This window comes from Elephas maximus, chromosome 10 (genome assembly GCF_024166365.1).
Source record: "Elephas maximus indicus isolate mEleMax1 chromosome 10, mEleMax1 primary haplotype, whole genome shotgun sequence".
In the NCBI taxonomy this organism is placed as follows: domain Eukaryota; kingdom Metazoa; phylum Chordata; class Mammalia; order Proboscidea; family Elephantidae; genus Elephas; species Elephas maximus.
Genome location: NC_064828.1, coordinates 23,886,354 through 23,898,580, shown reverse-complemented (window position 1 = coordinate 23,898,580; position 12,227 = coordinate 23,886,354). Strand labels below are relative to the sequence as shown.

Here is a 12,227-nt window from a genome sequence, read left to right as displayed (position 1 = left end):
GCATATACATGCTCACGTAGAATCAAACATAATTTTAAAACCTATATAAATGAGGACTCTGATTTAGGGTATTCTTTAGGTAGAAAATTACCTAATTATCTTCTCTATAAAAAAAAAAAATTTTTTTTTTTTTATACTGCTGTTGCTTATTACTGCCTCCTCCCTCCCTTTTTATTCCACTGCAGAGAATCTTTGGAGTAATTACCTACCAAAGGGAGAGATCATTGAAAAGGCCTCAGCCAAATCTTCCGATGTGTTAGGCAGCTTAAATCACGAGTATGTCCTTGTTGACATCACCACCTCCTTCACGCTTCTGGTGGGAATCTTCTTTCCCTCTGTCACAGGTAAGCAGATGGGCTGTTGTTTATTTAAGGAGCTATCATACCCAGGGAGTGATTTTTCTCAGGAGACAGATTGTATCATTAGGGTCCCTAGATTTGATTTTAGTCTTTGGTATCAGTGTGCATATCAAAGTGTCTGTGAACTCAAGGAGTTAACTTGTTTATTTCCTTTTCTAAAGGTATCATGGCTGGATCAAACCGGTCTGGAGATCTCAAAGATGCTCAGATGTCTATTCCCATTGGCACTATCCTCGCCATCCTGACCACCTCCTTTGTCTGTATCCTTTTTACAAGTGCAGTCTGAATCTTAGTCATAGGCGTATCCAGTAGAACTAGGGTAATCAGTATTTTTATCCTGTTAGGATAGCTGCTTTCTACCACCTGACGAGATAATCCATCCCCCTCATTCCCAAAATAGAGAATTCAAGAGCTAATGTATTAGATTAGTAAATTTAGCAACTCATTTTACTGATAGAAGGAATGTCCTGAGTGTGTCTACGTTTTATCTCAGAGCCACTTTCCTTGACTCTTGATGTGATAGATTTAAGCAATGTTGTCCTTTTTGGTGCATGTATTGAAGGAGTTGTTCTTAGAGACAAGTGAGTGGTTGATTTCTTTTAATAATCGTGCCTGTCTTCTATGATGTTTGATCATCCCATATGGCCCCAAGACAGTTGAAAACTCAAAAACCCAACCTGAGATATCTGTCATGACTAGAAGTTTAAATGGATGGATGGAGATGGATGGATGGATTCCCACCATCCTCCAATTTTTTGTATTTTTTGGTACTTTCAAGTTTCTTTACAGTGATAATCTGAGGAGAAAAGCTGTAATTGAGGTTTAGCTTATCTTCTAAAGAAATCTCACCCTGCAAGTTATTTTTTCTTAATATAGGTTATTATACCTTTTGATCAAATCTACCTACCTTTACATTTGGTCATATTCATTTGATTAACTAAGACTAATCAAATCTTAATCTTGATTTTCTAAGTATTGTAAATGGTTGAAATTAGGTGAAAGTACCTCATTATTTCTAGATTAAATTTACCCATACTTGTTTTTCTCCCAGGTTTGGGGATGCTGTGAAAGGTAATTTGGTGGTTGGTACCTTATCTTGGCCATCCCCATGGGTAATTGTTATTGGCTCCTTCTTTTCAACATGTGGGGCTGGACTTCAGAGTCTCACGGGTGCACCAAGGCTGCTACAGGCGATTGCCAAGGATAACATTATACCGTTTCTTAGGGTGAGTGACTCTTCCTTGTGCCGTCTTCCTTTTTTCTTAGGCTTTACGTGAAATGGTGTGGGTTAGCAAATACTAGGTCACATGATACGGAGACATGGGGTTTTAGTACGAGACTCTAAATCCCTAGTATTAGTCTGTGTAAGAGTGGGGTAAAGGAGTTTAAAAGACATCACAGTTTTAACGCTATTATCTCAGTTAAATATCTGAAACTGTAGGATAGAGTATTGCAGACATTGACTCAGATCCTTCCCCCACTTCTATGCCTGTACAGGTTTTTGGTCATAGCAAAGCCAATGGGGAACCTACCTGGGCTTTACTTCTAACTGCTGCCATTGCAGAGCTGGGAATCCTCATTGCCTCCCTGGATCTTGTGGCCCCAATCCTTTCCATGTAAGAGCCAGTTATTTTTTTCAGTTATTTTTGCTTTAATGATGTATAATATGTGCTGTTTTCTATCAGGCATAGAACAGTAATGATAACAAGAGTGGGTCAAATATAGATATAATATCCCTCAAGTGATAAACGTCCTGGGATGTTTTATGTAAGGCTACCTTTCATAAATTATAATGGTTTCTTCCTGCTTACACAACTTCAAAAGTTCTTGCCATCATTTCTGATTTATTGTCACTGGGTTGTGGCTTTAGCTTTTGTTCATTCGCCTGTGATTTATTGATGTCTTGTTATTTACCTGGCACTGTGCGATATGCTGGGAATACAAAAATGGCTAAGAGACCGTTGTAAGGAACTGATGGTAGATGAGGAAACCAGTGATCTCCATAGAGTGCGGTGAATTCTGTGATAAAGATGAACACTAGGTGCTATGTGAAAACTAAGGGGGGCAGATAAACAGACTTGCTATCAAGAAAGGTGCTGTGGAGGAAGTGATACTTGTATGTTCAAGAATGACTGCTTATTTGCTAAGCAAAGAAGGCGTGGAGGATGTTCCAGGCAGGGAACATACGTAGAGGAATTGAGGAGTGACATAATGTAGTACTTTCAGAGAACTGAAAATTGTTTGGCGTGGCTAGAGCAGAGGGTGCATGTTAGGGAATGGCAGGCTAGAGAAGTAAGTAGAGCCCGATCACAAAGGACCTGGAGCTTTTGCCTGGAAGTAATGGATAATCCTTATGGTAAAGAGCAAAATAAAAATATTTATGTTTTAGAATGATCAATTCAATATAAAAGATGGCTTAGACAGAGGCTACAATTGAGTTGTAAGTGCCAACTGGAAGCTTATTTGACTAATCCAGGAAAGAAGAAATGAGAGCCTAAACTGAGGTGTTAAAGTATTAGAGAGAGAAAGGAAAAAGAATTTTGGAGATTTTAAGTAGGTAGAATCCATAGAAGTTGGTAAGTGAATTTTGAAGAAGGGTGAGTAAAGAAGAGGAAACTAGGATTATCCCAAGAACAACTGAGTAAAGAGTTGGTTGTGTCATTCACTGAGAGAACATAGGAGGATGAACAAGTTTGTGCAGAGAGGTTTAAGTTTCTCCGCTTCCTAGATTTAGTCACGGGTTATTGGTGTTAGCTGCCTCTGAGTCTGTTCTGACTCCTGGCAACCCCGTGTGTGTAGAGTAGAACTGCTCTATAGGGTTTTCAGGGCTGTGGCCTTTTAGAAGCAGATCACCGGGACTTTCTTCCGAGGCACCTGTGTGGGTTCAAACCTCCAGGGTTTTGGCTAGTAGTCGAGTGTTTAATTGTTTGCGCCACCGAGGGACCCCTAGTTAAGGGTTAGTGGTCTAAAAACAAAGACTTAAATACAGTAAAGGCATCTAGTTACTGAAAATAGCCCTAGAAGAAGCATTTTCGAGTAATAATCATCCCTCTTACTCTTTTTAATTCTTCCAGGTTTTTTCTCATGTGTTACCTCTTTGTGAACCTGGCATGTGCCTTGCAAACATTACTTCGAACACCTAACTGGAGGCCCCGGTTCCGCTACTACCACTGGTGAGTCTGCCTTTTTTTTTTTTTTTTTTTGCCTCAGCATTTAGAGAGAACCCATCATTGCAGTGGAAAATTAGGAGGGCTGGGGTCTGAATACAATTTTGTTCTTGGTCAACCATTCCACACTGATTGTTTCAACTTTCAATACTCACCGGAAACTCCGCCCTCACCCCATTTTTTCCTTTCCTTTTTCATAATAACTTAAAACATCCCACTAAGAATAAAGACTATAACATAAATATTTCCAGACTACTGCCTTGTTCAGGTTAAGACAACCTTCCCTTTGCATATTGGTTTTCCCTCTTCCCTCTTAACTAAGCACTGGACTTCACTTTCTGTCTTTCCTCTCTCATATTCTCATCAGTTTTCATTCTCAAACTCTCTTCCTTATACCAATTTAATTTAGTAGTTAAAGAGTGTTTAGCTACCATCCCTTCTTTTCGCTTTCATAGCTAAAAGCTCTCTAATACAGCCTATGTGTACCTGTTGCCACAGCCCTCTTTACTAACATACTTCTTAACCCTTTTCCAGTTTCACTTACTAATGGTGGGCAGTGACTACAAATTGAAATCTTCAGCTGATTTTGATGTCTCTGACCAGCTCTTTAGCTTCAACTTTAGTTAAAAGTTCATTATACATTTTTCGTGTTGCCCTTTTTGCTTCTGTTACTTTTGTTTTCTTTTTCTCTTCACTTCAATCCTAATTGTCTCTAGATTAGCAACTCTCCTATTCATCCTTTGAGAGTCATCATACAGCTAGGAAATTCCTTCTGCACACAGAGGAACTTGTACACGGGGTTGTCTACCTGATTTATTTGATCAAAACCAGCACTTAATTATTCTCTGCCAAGTTTCACTTATGTAAACTAAGAAATCTAATGACACATTTTTCTTGGTGGGTTCTGAAGTTATGCTAATATATATTCATAAAAGTTTCAGGAATATTTATATGAAATACTTTTTTTAAAGACTAGAGCATTGTTAACATATCTGACTACATGTCTTGTCTCTGTTTTGCCAAGTTTGAATCATCTTCATAATCACAGGTCACTTTTGTAGCCTCCCTCTTTATTTATGTTTTTCCAAGCAATGGGAAATACCCTTCAGCAAAGGGTGGTTTGTGCATCAGTGTGGTTCTGCTTACTGTTTGTTGCCAGTCTGTGATAGAACAACTGCAGAGATGGAGAATAAGCAATTGAAACTTCTGTAGCAATTTGACATTTCCACAGTATCTAGGCATGTGATAAATTTTCCTATAATTCTTTTTTATTGCATTTTACAAAAGCATCTGTTTATAACAGAGTGGAAAAATTTTTTAAATGGTCCCTCACCACAGTTAGTTTGAGAAGCACTGTCTAGCAGATGCCACTTTTCTTAGCTTCTTAGAAAGACTTTTTGTTTGTTTGCTTGTTTTTAATCTTCTAGGGCCCTCTCTTTCATGGGAATGAGTATTTGTCTGGCTCTGATGTTCATTTCTTCCTGGTATTATGCCATCGTAGCTATGGCGATTGCTGGTATGATCTACAAATACATCGAGTACCAAGGGTGAGTCTATAGCAGCACAAACAAACTGTGGCTTTGACCTTGGTCACTGCTAAATGTCAAGACTGGCTAGTTTGGTTAGAGCCAGTCTAATGAAAATTGCATTATGGGTTCAGGTAACTTCCTTCTTCCATAACTAAATTTTGCAACGCAGTGGTTAAGTGCTTGGCTGCTAATCAAAAGGCTGGCAGTTCAAACCCACCAGCTACTCTGTGGGAGAAAAGATCTGATAATCTGCTCCTGTAAAGATTACACCCTAGGAAGCCCTATGGGACTGTTCTACTCTGTCTTTTGGGTTGCTGTGAGTGAGAATTAACTTGACGGCACACAACAACAACAAATACAACAAATTCTCTTAACCATGTTACAGATGCAAGCTTTTAATTACATGGGTAACCCATTGAGAAAGTATGAAAGGATCAATGAAAACTAAAAGGGCTTATCCAAATAATAATGGATCCGTAGTAAAAAAAAAAAGTAAAATACAAATATTTTTGTTTATCTCTTCAGTCTTTTCAGTATCTCTCTGAAATGAAAAAGGAATTAGTCCTTAATAACTGTAACAGCTTTTACTAACCATTTCCAAAAATGAGAGATGAATAACTCTGATTCAGAAGATGACACTGAGTTTTGCTTTCTCTGCATTATTTTCAGATTAACATAAACTTGGGTCTATATTAATTTCTTAATCTAAATTGCTGTTTTACATTATTGCTTTTGAATAGTTATAAAGAAGGACCAAGTGAATGACCCTTTCTGCCCTTTTTTTTGGAACTGCTTGTGCACTCCACTCTGTTGGTGAGGGGTAGTGTTGATCTGCTTACAGTGGGTTCCTTAGATTACTAAAGAGCATGGTATATATCAGTAATAATGTTTTATACATCAGTAAATATACATCACTGAAAGCTTTACTCTTTTACCTTGTACATGTGTTCCAATCAGAAGACTAAACTTAATTTTTTGAAGTTGTACTTGCTACAGTTGAAGTCTGTCTCTGCTCTTTTCCTGACAGAGCTGAGAAAGAATGGGGTGATGGTATCCGTGGGCTGTCCCTCAGTGCAGCCCGATTTGCTTTGCTTCGGCTGGAGGAAGGGCCGCCACACACTAAAAACTGGAGGTAAAGAAATGAACAGAGCTGAGTGGGGTGTGGCACATAGTGAACACACAAAATTGCATTTTTCGTTATCTTATACGGTAAGGAAATCATGCGGCTCGAGGAATCGTGCAGTGGACCTATCTGAAACAATTCCAGATCCTTGAGTTCTTGATTCCCTTTTCTTCATGAGATTTATGAGCTAGATTTCTCCTATTTTTTTTTTTTAATTTTTCCTGGATGATTATTAAATTTGAGATAATATTGGGAGAGTTCAAAACAACTCACTATTCTCATCATTTCACTTCCCCTAACCTCTTCCCTATGTCAAATTACAGCTCCCCTGAGTCAAAGGGTGAAATTGCCGTTCTGTTCCCCAAAGCCAAAGTATTTTCACTCCCCTCTTTCCTTCCACCCTCCCTTCCCCCACCACCAACCTCTCTGTAGGCCTCAGCTGCTTGTATTGCTGAAACTAGATGAAGACTTGCATGTCAAGCATCCTCGCCTCCTCACTTTTGCCTCACAGCTGAAGGCAGGAAAGGGCCTCACAATTGTGGGCTCTGTCATTGTGGGGAACTTCCTGGAGAACTATGGCGAGGCTTTAGCTGCTGAGCAGGTAAGAGTCCAGGCTTATTGACTTAGTGGAAGAAAGTAAAGTAAGCTTACGGTTTTGTGATTTTAAGTAATCAGACCGCAGATTTCTAATTAATCCCTTTCCTGAGTGATCTAGGAGGTTTGCCTTTTTAGTTAGTGCAGACTTTTGAATGGTCATATTCTCCTAAATAATTAAGATGAGCCTGAAGATAGCAATTTATTCTTTCTTTCCATTTAAAGCATTGCCATGTTGGTAAAATGTAAGATTATCAAGGCTAAGCACTATTTGCAAATATTGACTCTGAACACTAGAAAATGATACACATAAATCTTCCCCAAACTATGGGGGAGGGTTCCTCTTAATTTTGTGACGACAAGGACAATGAGCAACTATTCCTGCTTTTTAATAATCTACATGGCATTATAAGCAAGTTTCTTTGCTATTTCTGATTAGCTCTACTGAATATTAATGAGCCCTTGTGGTACAGTGGTTAAGCACTCAGCTGCCAACCAAAGGTCTGTAGTTCGAACCCAGCAGCTGCTCTGTGGGAGAAAGATGTGGTTGTCTGCTTCCATAAAGATGACAGCCTTGGAAGTCCTATGGGGCAGTTCTGTGTCCTATAGGGTTGCCATGAGTCGGAATCTACTCCATGGCAATGGGCTATACTGAATATTAAAGTCCTACCTGAATAAGGAATTTGTTTTTACTGTAATACTTATTATAAATGATAGAATTAACCCTGTTGTTTGAAGAAAATTTCAATTACATTTCAGAGATTTTGTGGATGTCATTTTAGAATGCTTTGAAACTAGAAGTGCTGAAGAAACATTAGGTATGTTCCAAAGGAAGGAAAACAGAATAGACAAAAAGGCAGGGAAACTAAATGTGGACAACCAGTTTACAGATGTTCAGATAGGTATTTAGCATTTGAAAAGTGAAAAAAACAAAGGATGGTGGATTTCGTTGGGATAAGTAACTTTTTGAACTTCTCTGTAGAAGATGTGATCTTACACAGAGCTTAGAAAGAGGGAAATATGTATGGAAAAGGAGTTACTTAAAAGGTTGAGGGTGAAACAATTCAGTGTTGAGATTCTATGTCTCTTTCAGACCATAAAGCACCTAATGGAGGCAGAGAAGGTGAAAGGATTCTGCCAGCTGGTGGTGGCAGCCAAACTGAAAGAGGGCATTTCCCACCTCATCCAGTCATGTGGCCTTGGGGGCATGAAGCACAACACAGTGGTGATGGGCTGGCCTAATGGCTGGCGCCAGAGTGAAGATGCTCGAGCATGGAAGACTTTTATTGGTACAGAACGCTGCTCATTAACTATCTGAGGACCCAAATAAGGGAGATAGTTAAATCCCCATCACTCTAATCCCACTTCAGCCACCTAAGCAGAGGCTATGCCATGGTTGAAGCAGTCTTATAAGGACACCTGTGTAACTAGTGGAGTCCTTGGGTGGCGCAGAGGGTTAACATGTTTGGCTGCTAACATAAAGGTCGATAGTTTGAGTCCACCCAGGGGCACCTCAGAAAAAAAGTATAGTCATCTACTTCAGAAAAATCAGCCATTGAAAACCCAACATAGCACAGTTCTGCTCTAACAAGTAGGAATCAGCAGCAACTGGTTTGGTTTGGGATTTTTTTTATGTAACTATTAGTAATAGTAACCTGATTCTACCCACCCCCATGAGCTTTACTTTATGCTCATGAAATTATCTCCTAAATTGCCATGTTTTCATTTATTGTTTCCCATATTAACGTTCTCACAAGAAGTGGAAAAATTGTCCTTCAGCATCAAAATTTCCCAAATTCACATATCCTCGTAAGGCCCCTAAGAAATGTAACATAAACCATGATTCTCAATCTAAGTCTCTTAGCTATTCAGATTTTTTCTCAATAATTTTTGTTAATGAGGCATAACCTAGTCTTTAAATGGGACTCCCTGTTCAAAGAAATGTAAAAGAGAGTTATCCTTGTTTTCCTGATATGGTGGAAACTATCAGAAGCAAGGAGCCCTGGTGGTGTAGTGGTTAAGATCTTGGCTGCTGACCAAAAGATCGGCAGTTCAAATCCACCAGCCACTCCTCGGAAACTCTATAGGGCAGTTCTACTCTGTCCTGTAGGGTCTCTATAAGTTGGAACCGACTCAGTGGCACACAACAAGGCAAGCATAAGGATTTTCCTCTGCTTATCTTGATTCTCACTTTTTTTTTATCCCCAGGCACGGTTCGAGTGACAACTGCTGCCCATCTCGCCCTGCTGGTGGCCAAGAACATTTCCTTCTTTCCCAGCAACGTGGAGCAATTTTCCGAGGGCAACATTGATGTGTGGTGGATTGTGCATGACGGAGGGATGCTCATGCTATTACCATTTCTACTCAAACAGCACAAGGTATTTTTCAGCAACTTTTTAAAAATGTGTTTCTTCCTTAGCTTCTTTCCTGCTTCACTAAACAAACCAGGAGAGTGGAGAGTTATTCTTGGTGGTCCCTGGCCCCAGTTTCAACCTTATGAGAAATAGTTTTCTTGGTATTTGATACCTACTTATCTCCAAGTGAAAGTCAACAAGCTAATAAAGTTTCATACAAGCCATTGAGAAAAACAATAACTAGTATATACAGCCTATAAAAAAAGACCAAGAGTCTCTCAAGTGTTGGAAACCTAAAGGTATATGTAATTATGTGTTTGTAAATCACACATATATACAATGTGTATGTTTGTCACACATATATATACTCATCCTTTGGTAACACTAATTAAACTGAAATAGTAAATATTATAGTCTGCATGGCGTCTGGATAAAGCACCCTCTTAAAGTATTTCAAGGAGCCTGGGTGGCACAGTGGTTCAGAGCTTGGCTGCTAACCAAGAAAGGTCAGAGTTTGAACCCACCAGCCACTCTGTGGGAGAAAGATGTGGCAGCCTACTTCTGTAAAAATTTACAGCCTTGGAAACCCTATGCGGCAGTTCTACTCTGTCCTATAGGATCTGCTATGAGTTGAAATTGGTTCAATGGCAATGAGTTTAAAGTATCATATGCCATATTTTTCTTTTAGCCAGTTTTTTCTTGTTATGAAATTAAGGAATTTCTTAAAGCGCTATTTAATGTGTTGCTTTTCAAGCTTTAGCCCTAGTACACTGATAAAACAAGTAGGAAGCCAAGAGTAAATACCCTGGTACTATAGCAAGGCTATTCTAAGCAAGAATGCCTCATGTTTTAGGAAGTCACTCTTTTTTGCCTTCTTGTATCTAATTTTCCACATGTGAATGGCACTCCCTTAGGTGTGGCGAAAGTGCAGCATACGGATCTTCACAGTAGCTCAACTAGAAGATAACAGTATCCAGATGAAGAAGGACCTGGCCACCTTCCTGTATCACTTGCGTATTGAAGCAGAGGTGGAAGTGGTGGAGATGGTGAGAAACCTGAGTTTGAGATCCAAGAGAACACCATTTCCCCATCTTGTACTCCTACCACCTTTTCTGGTTTGGGGACTTGTTCACCTGCAAACGTAGATTAGTCCCCTTGCTCCAGCAAACCCTGATAACGTTGACCTAGAAGAGTACAGTGTATATGTGATGTATGTTTGGTTTTGTGTGTGTGTGTGTGTTTTGCTTGTTTTTGATTTCTTGTTTGTTTTTTTTGTTCACATAGTCCTTATGTTTCTTCCAGATTCTTGTCTGCTTAATGTAGTTTTGTTAATTTTTTAATTCATATATTTATGCTTAAAATCACACACGGTGTTTTTTAATAACCTGGCAGTACGAAAAACAAAATATAAACAGACTAGAGTTTGTGTTCCAGGGAAACATGTATATGTAATGGCTAGATTATGGGAAAGACTCTCAGGGCTTATGGATATTCTCTGCAATTTCCACTAATGTATTTATGTAGCTCAATGACTGAATAAAAATAGGGAGGGGTGAAACTTGATATTGTGCTACTTCTTCTGGTTCGATTTAGTGAGTTGACATGAAAATGAGTGGCTCTTCCCTCTTTCTCCTTTGTGCTTATTGCCCACTCTGTGTGATGTCTGTGGCAGCATGACAGTGACATATCAGCTTATACTTATGAGCGCACGCTGATGATGGAGCAGAGGTCTCAGATGCTCCGCCAAATGCGACTGTCCAAGACAGAGCGGGACAGAGAGGTAAGGCCTCACTGCATTGATCTACTTCTGGCCCTGTGAAGTCTGGTCTTGAAAGGGATATTACTCTATTGTTCTCTTGGGATGATAGATGCTTTCCTTCTCACTTCATCAGCTGTTTCATGATACCCCCACTATTGTCTCAAAATTTGAAGCTGAAGCATGAGAGAAGTTTTTACACTGAATAACTGTATTGGGCCTTCTCCAGGCACAGTTGGTGAAAGACCGGAACTCAATGCTACGATTGACCAGCATTGGCTCAGATGAGGATGAAGAGACAGAGACCTATCAGGAGAAGGTGCACATGACTTGGACAAAAGACAAGTACATGGCATCCCGGGGGCAAAAAGCCAAGTCAATGGAAGGATTCCAGGAGCTGCTTAACATACGTCCGTAAGTTTTCCACCCACAAGCTTATCACATGATATAGCATCCTAGTTGATGACACAGCTGTGATTTTGCCAGGCTATACAGGGTGGAGTCTCTTCTTCATTTTACTCCATATCCAGCCATCTCTGTACTGTTTGACTATGCATATTAACTCCCAATTTAAACAACCTCGTGCACGGGTGCCCTTGCGGCCTTGCATGATCTTTATTTCCAGCTGGCACATTCTCACATACTGGAGCTGGTATTGATTCATTTAGTGCCCTGCCAGTTCTGTTCTACTGTAGCACTTGCTTTTCCTTGTGTCCCGTCTGCTTGGCATCTGTGGGTCTTTGCTTTGGACAACTGGTGTTCCTGTTTTGTTGATGCCCTAAGCATGTACTTACCTTGCTTATTGGGTAATCTGTCCCCAGTAAAAAGTGTTGATGTTTGAGTTGATCAGCTGGGCAAGACAAGGGAAAAGAGGGTGGCTGGGGCAGATGGAGTTGAAATTATGTTTCCTAGGCTCTGGGCTAAATAGAAGAATATGAAACTAGAAGGGAAGATTCAAAAGGGCTGGATAGCTCAGAGAAATCAGAATGGAAAAAGGGATAGAAAGTAAGAATTTGAGAATGGGATATTAGAGTTCCAGATTATCAGAGGTAGAATAGATGATGCCAAGTTTGAGGTGAGACCATTGGTAGTTGTATTTTAGGACAACACCAATTTAAGGCAACAGAATTGAGTTGGTCAGTGTCTTAGTCATCTAGTGCTGCTATAACAGGAATACCACAAGTGGATGGCTTTAACCAAAAAATTTATTCTTTCACAGTCTAGTAGGTTACAAGTCCAAATTCAGGGCATCAGCTTCAGGGGAAGGCTTTCTCTTTCTGTCAGCTCTGGAGGAAGGTCCTTCATGTTAGTCTTCCCTTGGTCTGGGAGCATCTCAGCGCAGGAA

General features: G+C 39.8%; 1 protein-coding gene across 3 annotated transcripts in view; it reads left to right on the top strand.

Moving 5' to 3' along the window:
- SLC12A6 (solute carrier family 12 member 6) overlaps positions 1 to 12,227 on the top strand; it is a 95,334-nt gene that overhangs the window by 77,499 nt on the left and 5,608 nt on the right. For all 3 annotated transcript variants that reach the window (XM_049897452.1, XM_049897451.1, XM_049897450.1), the window contains 14 exons: positions 186 to 344; positions 521 to 619; positions 883 to 940; positions 1,411 to 1,585; positions 1,857 to 1,975; positions 3,434 to 3,532; positions 4,954 to 5,073; positions 6,083 to 6,187; positions 6,611 to 6,779; positions 7,866 to 8,061; positions 8,981 to 9,150; positions 10,041 to 10,172; positions 10,799 to 10,906; positions 11,112 to 11,296. In XM_049897452.1, the coding sequence (XP_049753409.1) occupies positions 186 to 344; positions 521 to 619; positions 883 to 940; positions 1,411 to 1,585; positions 1,857 to 1,975; positions 3,434 to 3,532; positions 4,954 to 5,073; positions 6,083 to 6,187; positions 6,611 to 6,779; positions 7,866 to 8,061; positions 8,981 to 9,150; positions 10,041 to 10,172; positions 10,799 to 10,906; positions 11,112 to 11,296 (1,894 nt within the window). The remainder of the gene's footprint in view (positions 1 to 185; positions 345 to 520; positions 620 to 882; positions 941 to 1,410; positions 1,586 to 1,856; positions 1,976 to 3,433; positions 3,533 to 4,953; positions 5,074 to 6,082; positions 6,188 to 6,610; positions 6,780 to 7,865; positions 8,062 to 8,980; positions 9,151 to 10,040; positions 10,173 to 10,798; positions 10,907 to 11,111; positions 11,297 to 12,227) is intronic.